We start from the raw sequence: 18,915 nt of genomic DNA on the forward strand, positions 1-18,915 counted from the left end.
TGAGCAAAATACACAATACACACATTGTTTTGCTACCCTGTCGAGTTGAATGTTTAAAGGCTGCTTCACCTCTGACTGTGTGGTCAAATATGTTGTTATACCTGTGACCACACCCCAGTGATGTCCTGCAGTTCACCTGTACATCACTGCAACGAAACAGTTGGAGATCAGTAAAGCCAAGATTATCATCCCTACCATATTCTAGTAGTCACGTTTCTGTCCTGCTTGTTAAATTTAAAATGCTATTAATAAACTAAAATGAAAAAGACAAAAGTCAAATATAAATGTATCTTTCAGTACACATTACTGTTTATTTCAAAAAATATTAAAGCTAAAGAATTATTTTTCAAAGGTAGAAAACTTCCCTCTCTAAAGAAAACATACATTTCTTCCAGAAATATTAAGACATTTAACTGTATTATACAGCAATAAATCCGTGATTGTTGCAATTCACCGAAGAAAAACTTCAGTTGAAGGCACCACGGTCTACATAAGGATAGGCTAGGAAATCTCCCAGCTTGTTGCCTTTGGCATCATAGTGCAGCATCCGGAAACACTTGTCACAGAAGAGACACGGGTTACTCGGTGCAAACTGGTCATTTTTAGTAATCCATCTGCAAGAGTCAGAGATGTTAAATATGTATTTACTCACAGACTTAAAATCCCAAAGTTGCCTATGTGATAACAGGTTTTTACTCACCTCCCAATGTAGACATGGCAAACTGCACACTTCTGGGTGGTGACCCTGTGCTTGTGTATGAGAAGTGGATAAAGCTTCTTGTCCATGCAGTCGTTCTTATGGACCAGTCTGAAATGCACACAAAGAGGAAAACAGGTCTTTTCTTAGAGGCTGAGAGTGATGAGAACGCCACGTTCACTTATGGTTACTCTTCTCATGCAAACAACTGACCAGCTGAGACATGTACACATCTGTTAATATGATGAAATCAAATTAGATGTAAAGTCTTGTGAGAGTAGTTCCAGTTCTGCCTGTCAACAAGCGTCATGTTGTAAGTCAATGCTGACAAAAATCACACCACCATAAATAATTCTTCAATAGCGTAACAGTGTAGTTTAATGAGGTAGGGGTTATGATCCAGGGCATAGTAACATTTATAGGTAACACTGCCAACAACTACATGTGCTTAACAGGACTACAGAAGCACTAACCTGATATCTGTGAAGATGACCAAATGTTCACAGTCTCCCTGGTGACAATAGAGGTAGGGGAAGCCCACTTTTATTTTGAGATCGATGAACCGTGTGTCCTCCATCTTGGCCTGACTGTAGGGTGGGAAGTTGCGGGCCTTTGCCCATTCAATGATGGTCCTGTGTATTAGAGACATCCAAAAATGTATGCAAATCAATGTAATGGTGCACATTCAATTTAATAAATGAAGAGCGATTCGTAGAAAATGGCTATTTGAATGACATCTCGTTTAAATAAATGAAACATGATATATCGTGAATTATGAGCTTTAAAGGGACTGTCAGGTTGATTTCTTATAACTTTGGATGGAATCAAACTAGTCTCCCTCTGATTCTAGTCTTTGTGAGGGTGGTATTGGCAAGAAATTAAATAAATGTATTTGAATGCTAGAAAATGCTGGACTATTCCTTTAAATGATCAAGAACTCTTTTCCACAACCATATGTTTGGTAAGATGATATACATAGGTAAGCTTTAAGGCTGATAATTGGGAGGTGAGATTATTTTAACCAAGCAATAAATTAACAGGTAATCCTCACATGCTGATGTCCTGACACTCGGGGAAGCGCATGTCATTGTAGAAAACACCTTCGAAGTAAAAGAAAGCTGACTTGAAGTGATCCTGAAAAACAGAACAATTCCAACTATTACCCCCCAGTTTTTTTTTTTTTTTAGATTTGTCTGCAAATACTGATAAAATGTGATCTTATGATATCAGTCTAAAAGTTGTAAATCGAGAGATTTAGTCACACACACAGACCACTTGTGCGTGCAGAGCAGACACAGAGCGGGGCCAAACAACTGCCCTCATTAAAGTCTCATTAAAGCGCTACAGAATTAAAGCTGTGTATGTGCGTGTGTGTGCACGTTTACTTTGCTGATGAAGTCTGGAGCTATGTCCGGTGTGTTGCTGAACTCTCCGCACACTTGCAAGTCGCTAACACAACAAATGGCATCCCTGAGCTCTGCCAAGCTGTGGGAGCCTGTCATCACCAGAGTTACGTGGGGTCTGATGTAGTTAAACTGAGGGAGGAAACAATAGGATTTAAGAAGAGGCCTCTGTAAAGATTATGAGACGTGGAAGGATTAACTAACCTGAGAAAAATAAAGCTTACTTTATCAAAAACAGCTGGGTAGTAGACGTTGATGGTCAGAATGACTTCTCCCTCAGGGACCATGTCAGCCACTGACTCTGCTTTTCTACCGACAGTCATGCGGTCCTGGAAATCACACCGATAATGAAGCCTTACGTTCAGATGCAGGAACATTTTCAATACAAACACCTGGCACCTCTTCTGTTATACAGAGCAATATTTATTTTGCAGTCTGTGAGACCGTTCAAGTCTGTTCCACTTTTCTACTGTGTGAGCTTTTCCACAGTATCTCAGCAACGCTCCAATGGACTCACCAGTTCATCTGCATACAGGTCATGTCTGTTCTTGCTGATTTTCAGTGAAGCTCTATGATCTTGTCTCTTTTTCCTCTGACTTTAAAAAAACAAATCACAGAGGGTTAAAATCTCGAATCCGTGACATGATATACCGTAAAGTTCAGTAACTGGTTCTTACACCAGTGTCTTCAGCGTCGAGTCTGGAGGTACAACTTCTGGGTCAGGCTGCTGATCCTCAGGATGGCAACGAAGTGACTCAAGACTGAAAAAATAAATAAGTAAAAGCAAAGATGTAATTCTTTTGCAAAACATGAAAAAGTTGGGAAAGGAAACATTTACACACAGCAGGAAAATGCCCTGTGCAGTCACAGCGTATTTACTGGCAGATTCAAATCCCAGCATACAGCCTATGTGCATAAAACACTACACCAATACTATTATTATAAGAGTTATTAGAGAAAGAGCACATCTGGAGAAGTAGGACTCTTGTTTCCATTTGTTTTCACCTTAATGATGGAGGCAACAGGCCACACACGTGGGAATTATAAAATGCCACCAGAGGAGTCATTTATATGGGACACAAATAAACACTTACTGCTCAACAAGGCAATTAGTGTTAGCCTGACTCCGTACCTACAGACGGACTTCACTTTAGTCATGATCTCCGGATCGACCCCCAGCTCTTTAGCGAAGTTGGCTTCAAACGCCTCCTCGTCCTCGGCCTGGAAGGAGTAGCTGCTCGGCTTCAGCCTCTTCAGCCACTCGCTCCTGAACGAGCCGATGTGAAAGAGCTTGGTGTTTACATCAGTGTATTCATAGTCCGGGATGTTCGTGTTGACATCTTTCGAAGTATTAGCCGCCATGTTTCCCCCTACGAAGTACGTAATGCGCGGAGGCTCATGGGTAATGAGTTTTTGTCGACATTTTTTTTTTTTCATAGTAGGGACAGTAAGGATCGTTGAAGCAGCTTACCCGGGTGTAATATTCCCGTGATGTGTAACAAACTGACAGCCATAATTTCTAACTATTTGAATAAAACACATGTTCTGGTCCATTTAGCTTTTGAGCAGGTCACATGGTTTCATCAGCAGGTGGAGTCCGGGTTGTTGTTATCCTGGTTCTAAAATAAATATGGGCAGAAATAGTGAATTGATTTTAATGTAAAGTCATGCAATAACCATATTGTCCCCTGAACTTTATGACTTAATCACTATGATTTAAAATAAAAAAACGTAATAAGTAATATGTGCAAATAGTTTTACTAGGCTACAAAAAGCAGGGTGACAGGTAACATTTAGTATCACGAGTAACAAATGGAAAATCTACCCCATCAACAAATCTCAAATTTGGACAAGATAGTAAATTAAACTTCATCTAAAATTTCTGTCAGTGTTGTTTTTAATGGTTTCCTGTTTCTGTTCACACACTTTTCAAAATAAGGGATAAATCAAAACCTGAATTAAAACATTTATAAATGAAAGACTGTTAAACTACCAAATTACATATTTTACAGTGGGAGACTGAGTACACTGGAATTCCCTTTGAGTATTTCAATAATCATGAATGACTTGTTTTGCTTGTATAGACAATTTAGGCTTTTACACTTCATCACCTATTAAGATGCTTTTTATGAGGTTGTATTCAAAGAAAATCTACAGGAGAGGACCACCAGAAATAATTATGCAAGCCAGTGGCATAACTAAATCATAATAACACCCCTTGTGACGCTAAGATGGTCATTTGTGATGGAGAGGCCTCCATCTCCTCTCTCACTTGTTTGTCCCACTGTCTGACTGCTGGAAAGTAAAGTATATCTACTCAAGTACTGTACTTGAGAACAGTTTTCAGGAACATGTACTTGATAGAACAGGAGTGGGCATCCCATGTACCTGCAGAGCCACTGCCCCGATTGGGTGGAGTGGTGGAAGACAAAGTGAATCACCCATTACAGCGCTCGAAAGTTACTTATAGTATACTTAAAGTTACTTATAGTCCAATAGTAGAAAGTAAATCTGTTTGGTGTCATCAGCTTGGTAGTTATGCAATACTTCCACAGAAGGTTTTCTCAGAAAATGTTTATACCCTTATATGACCTTCCACAATGATGTCCTGTGATCTGAACTATTAGGGCTGCACTGGCAAATCTAAGCCACTCCCAGCTTTTGACCTTATAAAGCAAAGAGAGGGGGGTGTCGGATAATCAGCAAGATCTGCTCAGGAGAGACAGAAATTCAGCCCTCGGCTCTAAATTATCTGACACAAATTCCAACATCAAATGGAGACAAAAGATACTGCAATGCAGCAAGTAGGTTGTGTTTTACTTTTTCTACTTTTTCTGCTGTTTTTAAAGTTCCTGATTCTAAAATTATGAAAAGCATATTTTCCAAATGTTATTTGTTCAGCAATGCATATGTTCATGAAAAATAGGTTGCAGTTTGTTATTACCCTTACTACAGTTGGGAACATGCATCCTTTTTTGTTTTAACAATGTTAAAATCACTTATTGATCATGTTTATAACTTTACTGGATTCAAATACTTGCCTTCAGAAAGTGACAAGTGCTGACATAAAGAGAGTTTTCTATTTTGTAAGGTGAACCTGAACCATCTCAGTGAGGATGCATCGTAAGTAAAATCAAAATGTTTTAATTTAGTAGTTTTAAAAGTGATTTGTGCATTTTAATATTTACATGATTTTAAATGTGCATGTAGCCATTACTTCTAATATTCAGCTATACACGATTAAAGACACAGATGATGAAATATGATGAACTCAGCTAACACAACCAGTACAGGTATCATAATCACACTTCACTCCCTCATTCTTTCCACAACCTTGATTCATAAACTTAGTGTACATTTTACATATTCACCTTAAAGTGAGTCCTGCCAGTGGAATGTCTGACTTGATATTATCTGTGAACACAATTAAAAATAAATGTATCCAACTTGGTTTATATCCAATAAAACACAGCAGAATCTTTGTTTTCATTATTTGATATGCGACTTGATGTCAGATTTACAAACGTGTCTGTCCAGGTGCAGAAGCCAAACATTAATCTACCAATTTTTCATTCAGATCACCCAATATGGATTTAGAGAAAGCACTGAAGGAATGCTACATCGCCCTTAATCTGTTTCTGAACAACAGGTTTGCCGATGCTTTGAACCTGTTATCACCCTGGTAAGTACTGACACTCATAAGACGTTTCAACACTACTGGTAATACTCTCATTGTTAGTTATAGAAATTGGATCACTTTTTAAATTAATGTCTATGTTACCGCTTGCAACTTGGTTTTGGCTTTCAAATCTAATGGACTCTGTCCCATCAGGAAGAGACAGAGCATGTATCATGCAATGGGCTACAGCAGCATCTTGGTGATGCAGGCTGGCATGACCTTTGAACAAAAGGACATAGATGCTGCTATGACATCACTGAGCGAGTCCCTGCAGCTGTGCCAGAGGTGTGGTGAAATAGTTCAACACTCTCAAAACCAAGCAAACAAATAAACAGACATCCCAAATTTAGGTTCTTGTCTTTTCAAAGTTCTCTACTGGCACAGCAAGTTAGAAAAGGAGTAATATACTAAACACACATGTATGCATTGATCACTTGTAGAGACACTATCCTTATAATACTGTTTGTTTAATTTGCACTATATACTGTGTGTTCTTTGACTTAGATTTCGAAAGAAATCTGGAATAGTGGAGACCCTGGCCAGCCTGTGGTATAAACAACCAACTGACAATCTGACAGAAGGTGAGTGAAAAGTAAAGTAAAGCATAAAATAAGCATCCAATTCCAAATGATCTAACTTTTCTTCTCCCACCAACATATGCATTGCTGAACAGATGTTTGTTCAACCTCTTAAATAATAAGCCTTTACTCATTTCTTTTTCTTTTTTTAAACATGTTTTTTTTTCGCCCTACATGTGATCAATAGAAGAGATGCACGCAGAGCTGTGCTATGCTGAGGTTCTCCTGCAGAAGGCAGTTCTCACATTCCTTGATGAGAGTTTCATCAGCTTCATGAAAGGAGGGATGGGAATCCGGAAGAGTTATCTAATGTACAAGTAAGAAGCCTGGAGGGGGACTGCTGCTGGGAAAACAATTTTTAACAGACAATTCAAGTCATTAACACGTTCAAATTCAAATTCACTTCAAAATGTTCTCTCAATCCAGATATTGCCGAGCTGTGGCAAATACTACAAAAGACATGAAAAATCAGACGAGTACACACATTCATTTTCGGGGTGGCGTCAACATGGGCATTGGAACATTTAATCTGGTGAGAGATATGGAAAGCATGCAAAGTATTACAGCTACGGAAATTGTACGATTGTTGTTTTGAGAATCAATGAATGAACACTTCCTCTAGAACTGTTGATTTGCAGTGTAGCTGAAGACTTCAAAAATCAACACTGATCAATTGATTGGTGCAATAATGCTGTTTAGATTGTATCCTAATATACTCAGATTAACCAACTGTATCTGTGGGTGAGTGCGTGTTTAATTTATTCTTTATTTATTTGCTATCAGATGCTGTCTCTGCTTCCATCCAGAGTCCTCCGACTAATGGAGTTTTTGGGCTTCTCAGGAGACAGAGTAGGTAACAATACACTATACAGTAGCAAAAAAATCTGCCTTAAACATCATCAGATGTTCATGTAAGCACAAACACAAAAATTGATTTTAACCGTTAAGACTAATTAACCTAACCTGCATGTCCTTGGACTGTGGGAGGATGCTGCAGTACCCAGAGAAATACTGATGCAGACACAAGGAGAAAATGCAAACTCTGCACAGAAGAGTAAAGCTGCCAGAGTAACAACTCTTATCATCTAAAAGCTTAAAGAATCACTGGAACTGGTTAATGTCTTTGTGCCTGATTCTGCCATATGCAAACAATGGTGCATAATTGCATGGAGCATGGCCTCCATGTATGGATAATGCCAGGGATAATTTGAGTCATGCAGCAGGATGAAGATCACCTTTTGGAGGTGCCCAGTTAGAACTAACCCAAAGGAGACGCTGTGGATGTCAACAGTGTTGTGTTCATGTTGTGTTCAAAATCATTTTACAGGAGATGGGGTTGTCAGAGCTGAGAGAGGGTGCGGCAAGCAACAGCTTGCGCTCTATCCTCAGCACCGTAACTCTGTTGATGTTTCATCTATACATCACAGTGATACTTGGTGAGCATATTATGAGGCTGTGGCCGCAGTGTCCAGATTTAAATTCTTATTATTTTCATGTTGAGATTTTTTTTCTCTACACTGTCATTCTTCAATAAAGGTACGGGGCAAGGAAATCTTACTGAGGCTGAAGCTCTGCTGGAACCCTATGTTGAAAACTTCCCAAATGTGAGCAGTGCATTGCTGATTCTGATAGCAGATGTTGCTATTTTATTGCCCCACTCAGTGGAATTATTTTGAATGAATTATGTATTTTGTCCAAAGGGAGCCATCATTGTTTTCTACACTGCAAGAATTGCCTTGCTGAAAGGAAACATCACATTTGTGAGTACCACTAATGTCTGACTGAATATGTTTGCAGCTCAGTTTTTTAATGCAATATCAGGTCATGCCATGAGCCTGGGTGTCTCTGCAGGCCCAGGAGAGGTTCCTGGCCTGTATCGCAGCACAGGAAGAGTGGCGTCAAATTCATCACATGTGTTACTGGGAGCTGATGTGGGCCTACTCCTTTGAACAAAATTGGAGGGAGGCTTATCGTTACGCTGATTTGCTCTCTAAGAACAGCAAGTGGTCCCAGGTATATAATGTAACCTTTTAGTCCTTCTTCTATGTGGTCAAATTTCTGACGACTCCTCTCCATTACTCTTTTTTCCTCATATGACGAGCTGATTCCCTCTGTGTCGCAGGCCATCTTTGTATTCCAGAAAGCTGCCATCCTGAGCATGCTCCCAGAGGAAGAAGTGACTGAACTGAGAGAAAATGTAGTGGAATTATTCAGGTTTGCTGCAATCAGTAATTTCTCATTACAGGATGTTTAAACATAATAGCATCACCAATACTCAAAGTACGTTTTCATAAAAATTATATTATTGGATTAAAATTATGTATTTTTGTGTACATCGCTTTAAGCTTAGAGGAAAGGTGGCGGTAATGGTAATGAACTTATATTCTTGACTGATTTGAAGGACTTCACAAACTGCTTGGTAGATTGTGAATGATTTCCACGTGGGATCAATAAAGTCTTACGATTATAATTCTTCTATATAATTTTCCGTTAGTAATTCTGAGAAGAATCTAGTTATCAAATAAATCAAGTGGAGTATAAGTGAAATAATGGCCTCTGATTTATAGAATGAAATAGCAAAAAAATTAAAATACTCAAGTACAAATACCTCAAAAGTGTACTTAAGTACAGTATCTGGGTAAATGTACTGTCTGTAGGCAGGTGGATGGCCTCAGGCTGAGATTTGCTGGGAAGTCGATTCCAACCGAGAAGTTTGCTGCAAAGAAAGCTGAGCGATACTCTTCCTCTCACCCTGTGAAATTAGTTGTCCCTGCTTTGGTGAGCACATGTGCAAAGTGCTACTTTCAGTGATTAATGTATCTGATTAAACCTGTACCTGTTTAAAAACTAATCTTTTTGTCATAGGAAATGATGTATGTGTGGAATGGCTTCTCAGTAGTTGGCAAAAGACCTGACTTGATTCAGAACATTTTGACCACCTTGGTAAAAGCAGAGAAGCAACTTGAAGATGATCCAAGTGAGAAAACCCAAAGAACTTTACTAAAAGCTAATATTTTTTGTAGTTAACAAAAATTAACACTGTTTTTGTTAGAACCATCAGAGTATCATGTGGACAACCAGTGCGTTGTCCAGCTGCTGAAGGGCTTGTGTCTAAAAGAACTGGGCCATCTTGTTCAGGCTGAGCTCTGCTTCAACCACATCATTTCCAGGTGAGGACATATTAAATTTACTGCAACACACATTCAGGTGGGAGTGATCACAGCACTCAGTTGGCATCAGTAAATTACTTAGGAATGAAAAACTGTAGGTAATATGACTTGTTGAAATAGATTTTTGTCACTTTGTTAAAAGCTGCTATTACTGTACAAAATATCCAGTCTTGATGAATGTGATGCATATAGTATATAGAGATTCTATCTGTATGGGGTGTTTAATTAAATGAAATTATCACTTTTATCACTGTTTTAAAACTAAACTAATGAATAGAACCACTTGATTGGTTGATTTTAATGTTGTTTTGCAGTGAAAATAATATCAAACATGACCACTATCTGGTGCCATTTACTATGTATGAGCTGGGGCTGCTGCACAAGGAGAGAGGTGACATCAAAACAGCCATCACAGTTTTGGAAAATGTCAAGTAAGTGCTTTCGGCCTATGCACAGTCCTGAGTTCAAGGCTGTCAACAAGTTAGGCAGCTCAACAAAGTGAAATTTGATTTTATGAGTGAAGGATGTCCTATTGTTTTGCATGTACTGGGTGTTAATGTAGATAGTTGAATCAAACTGGAAAATATTCCTAAAGCTTTTTAAAGCTTCTTAATAATTATTTTTTTTCACTATGGCAGCACTTCCTTTAAATAGTTATGAGGCCCTTTAGATTTTATTTTCAAGTGATGCCTGTCTTTTTTGGGAATATGGTTTATTTTGAGTCCTCTGAAAGGATGTTGCAGAACCAAATGCAAACGAGCAGCTACCCCTAGTTCTAGTAGCATCTATACAACCATACTGCAAAAAGAGCTAATGAGTGATCTTATCTGTAGGATGAACTACAAAGACTACAGTATGGAGTCGAGGCTACACTTCCGCATCCATGCGGCGCTCAACACCATGGGTTCTTTTTCAGCCAAACTTCCACCTTCACGTACACCAGCTTAAAAGAACACATGGAAGGAAATTAATAAAAGTCAAGCATAAAGTGTCTCAACCCTGTTTGCTTCCTTCAGCTTTGTGATTATACTTGAAGGCAGGGCAGAACTCTAAGGTTCAATCCTGCATATTTTTGTAATAAATTGTTCAAATAAGGACAAAGATCAAACACCATTATGTTATTTGATTGAATTTCCTTAACGCCTGTCAAAACTGGAGCAATGTAAACCCCAGGAAGGAAACGATTATAGACTATACAGAAATGATGGCTCTTTGATGTCTCCAGTAATGTAATGTGTAGTTAGAGACTATTTCATAGCATGTTTTTTTTTTTAACAGACTAAACTCCTTTCAGTATTTTAAGGATATTGATCTTTGTATTTGCACAGATTAGACATAAAGCTTTTTACATACAACTGGAAAGAACTGTCTTCTTTATTCGGGGGCAGTATGAATAAGTCTTCTTTGGTAAATGTTTTTTTCTGAATAAAGCTTATAAATCAAATTATATCTATTATTTAATGATACAAAATGTAAGATATATGCAAAGTGGACATTTTTTATTTAACATTTGACCATATATATAATTCCTCAATAGCTTCCTAAATGTTAAATGAATGTTCTTAAAGCACTTGCATACAAAAAGGTGATGTCTGCCAAAGGAACTCAATGTCCAAACTATTCTATGTTCTGTTTTATTATTATTTTTGTGTGTGTTTTAACTTCAATAAACTGGAAGAAAAGATTTAATCAGATATATCTGACTGCTGCTGTCACGTGGTGTGTGTGAGATGATCAGCTGACTGCGCCGGGGGGGAAGGAAGAGGAGAGAAGATGGAAGGGAACAGAGACGAAGCAGAAAAATGCATAAATATAGCGACGAAAGCAATAGAAGCTGGAAATAAAGAGAAGGCGTTGAAATTCCTCAGCAAAGCAGAGAAATTGTACCCGACCGATAGAGCCAAAGGTAACGCTGCCACGGCTGATTTTTCCTGTTTAGCCGGATAAAGCTCCGGGTGTTAGCATGTTAACGTTAGCTGACGTCTGCTAACATCTCTCACGGTTGAAGCCAAGAGCAGGCCACCCTCCAGTTAATGTATAACAGTTACATATATTTGTATTAACACTTAACATTACTGCGGAATGAACTGTTTTTTTTTTTACAGAGGAATTGAAGCGAGAAATAGGAGCTAACTAGTTATGTTGAAGGTATAGCGTGATGTAAGCTAAGCTAGCTCCGCTCTCTTTACACTTGTTATTTAAATTGAGGTTAAATAAACAAGCTGAAGAAGGAATGTGATGCTTCAGAATATCTACTACTCAAATAACCTTACACTTGTTAATGACACGCCACAACCAAGCCGTCATTTATTGAATAAAGCTAGCTGTCGTTAATGCCTAGCTGGAGCATTTTCCTTCGTTTCTTTTTTATTTATTTATTTTTTTTACTGTGACCTAAAGTAATTTTAGCTTTGAGCTACCTTGTTAAATTGCTGTGGAAATGTAGGCTGTAGAAAGATGTAGGGCGAGGAGGTTGGGTTCACCGGGTGAATCCTTTAATTGAATGACTGGTTTGGGGGTGAAGGCTAATCCAGGACGCGCACCTGCCTGTGAGGCCACAATGAACAGGTGCTAAGCAAGGATGGGACTGCAAGGAGAAATGTGCTTTATTGTGAGTGACTGTAATGGGATAAAAGGCCTGCTCATAGCTGACCAGTATCCTCACTTAATAAATAGATACCTGCCAGCTTAATGGAAATTGGTGAGGCCCTTCCCTGCTTCAGTAAGCGTGAAGCACTAAAGACAGTTCCCGGACATGTGTCAATAAACAACAAACCTGCTGTTGCATATTCACTACACTACAGTTCTTTGACAGGACTCCCCACAGGGACCAGAATAATATTGATTACTACACTATTTCGTAACTTAGAGAACAGAATATGTCCATTGTACCTATACTAAGTTCCATAAATAAATAAATACTTGCCTCTGTATTTGACTTGCACAAAGTACAGTATATGTCAGAGAGAATTTGACTGCCCTTTTACTTTATTTATAACATATATTTCCCCATTTACAGGACTATGGTGAGAAATCTCTACATAAAGACAACACAGCATACTAATCATCTTTGCCTTGGCAGAGGAAATGCTTTTAACTTTTATGTTCCTGACTGTTTATCAATGTATTAATTATTCAGTTTGTTCTCTTGAAATATAAGTGCTCAACTTATATTTGCTCAAATATCTGTTAAATGGAAATTGCATATCTTCACTGAAAATCAATGGCTGTATTTGTTGAGTGCTAAGAAGATTTTATTAGCATCTGAAGCCTCATTGGCAGCAGTACTCATAAGATTTGCTGCTGACATGAGAGTAAAACATATATTTCCATATATTTAAGGATATACTGGACTGGAATTTCATCCTGCAGTCAAGTAACGAAACAGTGAAAATAAGAACACAGTGTTAAGTGAAGTTCCTTCAGTACCTTAGATGACCATCTTTGCAATTACTTGCACTTAAAGCACCTGTACAGCAGCATTCCTCACTGCAGTTTAGATCACAGCAGCGCTTAAAGCAAGTTTGTCAAACTGTCTTCATGTTATCTGGTGTCAATAAGATGTTAATATAGTAACAAATCACTTCATAATCTTCATAATCTACAGCTTTTAAGTCGGTAGAATACAAAGCGGAACAGCAGAAATAGATAATATATACAGTGAGTATGACCCTGGACCTTTTAGCCTAGAGTGCTGTAGAAAAGAAGAGGGAATAGTTGTGCACTTATATTTCATGAGAACAAACTGTAATGAATAATGCATTGATAAACAGTCAGAAACATTATAAAAGTTAAAAGCATTTCTTCTGCCAAGGCAAAGATTATTAGCATGTTGTGTTGTCTTTATGTAGAGATTTCTCACCATAGTCCAGTAAATGGGGAAATGTGTCTTACAAATAAAGTAAAAGCGCAGTCAAATCCTCTGATATATACTGTACTTTGTGCAAGTCAAATACAAAGGCAAGTATTTTTTTTTTTTATAGGGCTTAGTATAGGTACAATGGTACAATTCTCTAATGCTGTAGTTATGAAATAGTGTACTAATCAATGTTACTCTGTTCCCTGTGGGGAGTCCTGTCAAAGAAATGTAGTGTTGTGAATATGCAACAGAGAGTCTGTTGATTATTGACAAAGTGGTTATATTCAGTTAGTTATCTGCTGCCTAGGCGTTACAACATATATAAAAAGCAAAACGATGGAAACGTAAATGTACCTTACCCTTGATAACTTGTCACAGTGTTTCTGCATTCATGTTTAGTCATCTGTGTTGTAATCAAATATTAAATTGGACATCTGCACTTAACAATGTTAGGGGGATGGTTTTTAAAGAGAGGTTGTTGGTGGGAACCTACAATTACTGCCTTTTCATGTAATCATCTGAAACTTGATACTCAATACTCAGTGTTAATACATACTTGTTGGTTATGATTTGCCGCACCGTGTCACATACTATGGCAGTATTGATCTAAATATAATCAAATTTGAAGAAGGAAGAAAGGTGAGTAACAAAAAAGAAGGCATTTTTGCGGTTGGACTCATTGCAGTGTGCGCAGGTCTTCTAGCTCAAGTGTGGCCCTTTTCTTTTATTCAGCAGGCTTTACATCGGCCTTTTAAAGGGTTGATTTGACATTATTCTTTGGAGTGTTTTGAGGCATGTTATACAGATGTCCTTTGAGTCTTGTGTTACTGCAGTTTTAAAGCTTTTCCACATGTAACTTTATGTGAGGTTTTATTTTAAGGAGTTTTTACAGATTCTGACACATAAGACACTGAAGGGAATGGTTGCATTAGATTTATGTTTAGCTCATGACGTCTTCCTCTCATCTCCAGCTTTGTTGGATGCATTAACGAAGAATGGGAGCTCAGCAGGTAATGGTGCATATCGTAGGAGACCAGCAGAAAGCTCAGAGAGCACTGGTGCCCAACCAGAAAGGGAAAGTCAACAGTCTGGAGGAAGTGACTCTTCTAAAGGTTTCACTAAAGAGCAGGTCGAGGGTGTACAAAGGTGAGGATTTTAGGATTCACGCTTTCATTTCATGATGTATTTCTTTTTCACTATTTGGTACTGTAATCTCTCCTTTTTTGGCCATTTTGGTGCTTTCCTACAATAGGTCCTGTGCCAGCAGTACAGTTTCTATCACACCTGATTATATTGTTGGCCTGTATCTGAAGGTGAACACTGTAGTCTCTATAGTATTGTTTATATAGCTATTGCTGTGGGAACCTCTTCAGCTTGGTGTGTTGCCTATGACAGGAGAGATTGGGAGACATTTAGTGGCGTGAACTAGATACCATGTGACCACTACATGCTCTAATATTAGACCAGCTATGAAGAGATTATGGAAAGAAAGAAAGATAGCAGGCAGCGCGTATTACCCACATATAGTCTCAAATCACATCATTTGAAAATTGTTGATAGCACCTAGAATTCATTGCTATGTTAAACATGCAATGAACACAATCATGCAATTACACAATCCTAACAGTGTGCTGCAATTAAACTTATCCAGTCATCCTTTCCCCTGGTGGATTTATGCTGAATCCTTTGAGGAGGCTTTGGTGGTTTGCAGTTGCATCATGTCTTCTAAGACGTGTACTTTGTGTCTGTTTAAATTAGAAATGTCTCCTGTGACCTCATCAGTAGTCATGCTTCAGTTAATGTTATTGACCTTTAGCTTATTGTGGTTACTAGTTTATATCATTATTTCATATCATTGTTTAATATGTTGTCTAAAGGAATGAATCCTGACAGGTTGAAATCAAAATCTAACAATGATTTTTTAAGATTTTTTTTTGTTTATCCCATTATTTGTTTAATTAAACATATGTTTGATTATGCAATATTTGGTACAGTTGCTATTTTGTTATATCACATTTTTCTGGGGGGAAAAAAAAAAACATCAATTCTTCAGTATTAATATGCACCATATACCCCAGCCTTAATGCCCAGTGTATGGTGAATATGCATTCTTGAACCCTTCTTCTACTTGATCTGTTCAAGCAGTCAAATACAGTCCACTGTGTGTATGGATTTTAATCACTTTCTGCCCTCCTACTTTAGAATAAAACGATGTAAGGACTACTATGAAGTGTTAGGTGTCAGTAAAGAAGCCAGTGAGGATGAACTCAAGAAGGCCTACAGGAAGCTAGCGCTCAAGTTCCACCCAGACAAAAATCATGCACCTGGAGCAACAGAGGCTTTTAAAAGTGAGTATGTTTTTGTGTGATTTGTTACTGGTGTATTAACCTGCTATTGAAAATAAGGTATGCAGTGTAAAATGTTGAGTTTGTGAGAAATGTAGTTTGATTTCATTGCTCACTCTCAGCTGTTGATTCTGTAAAGATTGAACAGTTTTTTATTATTTTGTGGCCCTGAGACAGTGTCATCTGCCAGGTGTGTGAGTGAGACCACACAGAACAGTGTTTTTATATGTTCAGAAACTGGAGACCAGAAGAGTCTAATGATGATGTTATCGTTGAGTGTCCAAGCATTGAATTTGAAAATAGGGAAAAACATTAAATAACATTTCTTCATAACTATATACTTCTTCAGAGATTGGTAATGCATATGCAGTGCTGAGCAACAGAGACAAGAGGAGGCAGTATGACCTGACAGGAGGGGAGGAGCCGAGCAGCCCGAGTCACTCTCAGGGAGGAGGCTTTGACTTCCACAGGGGCTTTGAGGCTGACATCACCCCTGAGGACCTCTTCAACATGTTCTTTGGAGGTGGTTTCCCCAGCTGTAAGTCCAGTGTAAACACAAAGACATTGTTACAAATGAGTTTATGTTACTTTTCTCTTATTTTCCACTTGTTTACTTGCTATTTTTGTGATGTCACTTCATCAATTTAGTTGTAGTCATTTTAGTTTAGTTTTATTTTTTTAATTGTCTGTGATAATTTTGTAAAACACTGACCATATTATCTGATATTATGACCATATTGTCTTGGATTTTTTTTTTTTAACCTTAAAATAATTACATCATTAATTTTGTACTTTTATTATTGGAACCATTGCCTGTCACAAACTATATTTAAGCTGAACTATACTGTTCTTCTTGTGCTTGTGCTAAATTTTGCCATAAATATTTGTGTTTAGAACTAATATGTTAATAATCAGACCAATAAATCTTTGACGACTATCATACTGGTCTGATATTCTACATAGTCTAGCATAGCATGCATATATGGGAGTGAATACTAAACTTAAGAGTAGGTGTGACACATTTCACAACTTTGTATCTGACCTCAGCCAAATTTTTTGTGTGCAGCAAGTCCACACACCTTCACCAACGGCAGAACAAGCTACAGCCATCACACAGATTACCGACAAGAGAGAACAGAAGAAAGGGGAGATGTATGTAGATGTGTTCAGTTGGGTGAAATCTTTTGAAGAAATATATGTGCGCCATTTTTATTTTTCACACATGTATGTTAATTTGGTTTTTGTTTATGCACACCTACACAAGCTACACATGTTGATTCTATAATAAGTCTCGTGTGTTGCTAAAAGTAAAGTACTTATTGTGCTGTGTTTCTCTCTAGGGTGGTTTTTCAATGTTTATCCAGCTGATGCCCATAGTGGTGCTGATTTTAGTGTCAATACTGAGCCAGATGATGGTGTCCCCTCCACCGTACAGCCTCTACTCTAGACCGTAAGTGGGTTTGCACGCAGTTATTCCTACAATACTGCCATCTGTAAAAGGTATACATAAATTTTACATGTGACACTAATTTCTTCCCTTATCAGATCATGAGAATTACTTACATGTACTGATTACTTTCCAGGTATACAAAAATGATTGACTTCTTTTATACCTTTTTAGCATATACTATTAAAAGCTTTGTGTCATGCAGAGGATGTGCTTATCCTATCTTTGTGTAGCCTTTATTTCACGTGTGTTCACTGTATAAACAGTCTTTTTACTGTTGCAGAAAATATAGTGCAGGATAGGCACAGTTACTGTATGACGTACCTTAGACATTCAACGTGGGAAAAGACAACAGTTATCAGCATTTTCACAAGATCGCATCTTTTCTGTCTTCTTGTAGGTCGACAGGTCAGACCATAAAACGGCAGACGGAGAATCTGCATGTTGACTACTACGTCACTAGAGACTTCAAGTCAGAGTATAAAGGCTCAGCACTGCAGCAGATTGAGAAAAATGTGGAGGAGGACTATGTATCTAATGTCAGAAATAACTGTTGGAAGGAGAGACAAACAAGTGAGTAATCATGGTTAGATAAACCCTCAGAACTAGCTCATGCAATTCAGTAATAGTATGTGCTCTTCACTTTTTTCTGGGCCCTTTTGTTTTATCAGTCACATTGTTTTTCTGCTTGTCTCATTCAGAAACAGACCTGCTCTATGCTGCTAAGGTATACAGAGATGAACGAATGCGCAAGAAGGCAGAACTCATGACAATGGATAATTGCAGAGAGCTGGACAGACTAAATAACCTATTCAGAGGTGGATGAGTTGGACACTTTTAGATTGTGTAAATATTTATGAATAGATGTGTATGTTCATGTTTTTTTAAGGAAGAGTCTTTACACTAGGAGCAAAAAACTTACTGAAATAATTTAGCTCTATTGTTGAAGTCCCTCTCCTCTTACGCCCACGCCAACTCCTTCTCTTCCTCACTCCAGCCTGACCCCAGGAATCGTCTTGTTACAATGTAATGAAGCTCCACACACTGTAGAAAGCCCTGGAGCATTTTTTACTCGCTTTTCTTGTGTTTTCCTGGAAACATGAGGGGTCAAGGACTCTTGATTGTAAAGGCATGTGCTTCGAGTAGTAAGAACCTGATGCATTCTGCAAAACCAAATTACTAAGATGAGCAAACAGTTTTCTTCCACATTTGCTTGACAAATATTCTGGAGGTGCTGCCCTCCAGCCACATCAAGGAGCAGTACAGGAAACACATGATTCTTATAGCTTCCTATTCAATCTGAAGTGTGGATGAAGATCATTGGCTCATGACGAACTATCTGATTTTGCAACTAGAGAACATTTTTGAAAAGACATTGGAACTGTTATTCATTCATAAGTTGTACATTTTCATTTTTGAATGTTTAAAGTTTATGCAGTTATTTAAGTAAAGATAGAAGAAACAAGATTTTTCTTCAGTGCTCGCCTAATCATTTAAAATAAAGTAAAATTACTACCAGACTGGATCTTCTTCTCTGACGTTTGCTGGTTATAGTCTCTCACATGTGCTGATTTGTTTCTTTTCTGTCATATCTTGCTGCAAAATGAAAAATGTTTGTATTTCAGATTGTTGATGAACTGAAATGAACAATTTGGTTACATCATCTAAGGATTTGGAAAAAGATAGTGGGCACTGTGCGGTGCAGTGATTAGCACTGTTGCTTCACTGTTTGAATTT

General features: G+C 38.0%; 3 protein-coding genes across 3 annotated transcripts; 2 read left to right on the forward strand and 1 right to left on the reverse strand.

Annotated features, from left to right (window-relative positions):
• Positions 1–11: 11 nt before the first annotated feature.
• On the reverse strand, positions 12–3,468 carry snapc3 (small nuclear RNA activating complex, polypeptide 3). Its single transcript, XM_026303850.2, has 10 exons — positions 3,233–3,468; positions 2,778–2,861; positions 2,618–2,696; positions 2,325–2,429; positions 2,083–2,232; positions 1,749–1,831; positions 1,171–1,329; positions 701–808; positions 455–614; positions 12–146 (listed from the first exon to the last, which is right to left on the reverse strand). The coding sequence occupies exons 1-9, from the start codon at positions 3,460–3,462 to the stop codon at positions 467–469; spliced, it is 1,146 nt and encodes a 381-aa protein (XP_026159635.1). The 5' UTR covers positions 3,463–3,468; the 3' UTR covers positions 12–146; positions 455–466.
• A 1,344-nt stretch (positions 3,469–4,812) lies between these two features.
• Positions 4,813–10,906, forward strand: LOC113128274 (tetratricopeptide repeat protein 39B-like). Its single transcript, XM_026303489.1, has 18 exons — positions 4,813–4,904; positions 5,192–5,223; positions 5,678–5,782; positions 5,933–6,064; positions 6,284–6,360; positions 6,545–6,674; positions 6,784–6,889; positions 7,141–7,206; positions 7,685–7,793; positions 7,894–7,961; positions 8,058–8,117; positions 8,209–8,370; positions 8,480–8,571; positions 9,015–9,135; positions 9,223–9,334; positions 9,410–9,527; positions 9,842–9,958; positions 10,361–10,906. Exons 1-18 carry the CDS (start codon positions 4,875–4,877, stop codon positions 10,473–10,475), a joined length of 1,752 nt encoding a protein of 583 aa, XP_026159274.1. The 5' UTR covers positions 4,813–4,874; the 3' UTR covers positions 10,476–10,906.
• Positions 10,907–11,270: 364 nt separating this feature from the next.
• dnajb14 (DnaJ heat shock protein family (Hsp40) member B14) lies at positions 11,271–18,683 on the forward strand. Its single transcript, XM_026302825.1, has 8 exons — positions 11,271–11,433; positions 14,358–14,532; positions 15,589–15,734; positions 16,081–16,269; positions 16,798–16,883; positions 17,072–17,181; positions 17,579–17,751; positions 17,880–18,683. Exons 1-8 carry the CDS (start codon positions 11,301–11,303, stop codon positions 18,002–18,004), a joined length of 1,137 nt encoding a protein of 378 aa, XP_026158610.1. The 5' UTR covers positions 11,271–11,300; the 3' UTR covers positions 18,005–18,683.
• Positions 18,684–18,915: the final 232 nt, after the last annotated feature.

This window comes from Mastacembelus armatus, chromosome 1 (assembly GCF_900324485.2).
Source record: "Mastacembelus armatus chromosome 1, fMasArm1.2, whole genome shotgun sequence".
NCBI lineage: Eukaryota > Metazoa > Chordata > Actinopteri > Synbranchiformes > Mastacembelidae > Mastacembelus > Mastacembelus armatus.

Bases quoted from the DNA above. Each gene is read 5' to 3' on its own strand.
- snapc3 (XM_026303850.2), bottom strand. From the start codon at position 3,462: ATGGCGGCTAATACTTCGAAAGATGTCAACACGAACATCCCGGACTAT. The intron at 1,832-2,082 runs GTAAACGTGCAC...TCTGTTTTTCAG, and splicing joins CTCCAGACTTCATCAGCAAA to GATCACTTCAAGTCAGCTTT. The intron at 809-1,170 runs GTTAGTGCTTCT...TGTGCATTTCAG, and splicing joins GTCATCTTCACAGATATCAG to ACTGGTCCATAAGAACGACT.
- LOC113128274 (XM_026303489.1), top strand. From the start codon at position 4,875: ATGGAGACAAAAGATACTGCAATGCAGCAA. The intron at 6,890-7,140 runs GTGAGAGATATG...ATTTGCTATCAG, and splicing joins GCATTGGAACATTTAATCTG to ATGCTGTCTCTGCTTCCATC. The intron at 8,572-9,014 runs GTTTGCTGCAAT...TACTGTCTGTAG, and splicing joins AATGTAGTGGAATTATTCAG to GCAGGTGGATGGCCTCAGGC.
- dnajb14 (XM_026302825.1), top strand. From the start codon at position 11,301: ATGGAAGGGAACAGAGACGAAGCAGAAAAATGCATAAATATAGCGACG. The intron at 16,270-16,797 runs GTAAGTCCAGTG...TTTTGTGTGCAG, and splicing joins TGGAGGTGGTTTCCCCAGCT to CAAGTCCACACACCTTCACC. The intron at 16,884-17,071 runs GTATGTAGATGT...GTTTCTCTCTAG, and splicing joins GAACAGAAGAAAGGGGAGAT to GGTGGTTTTTCAATGTTTAT.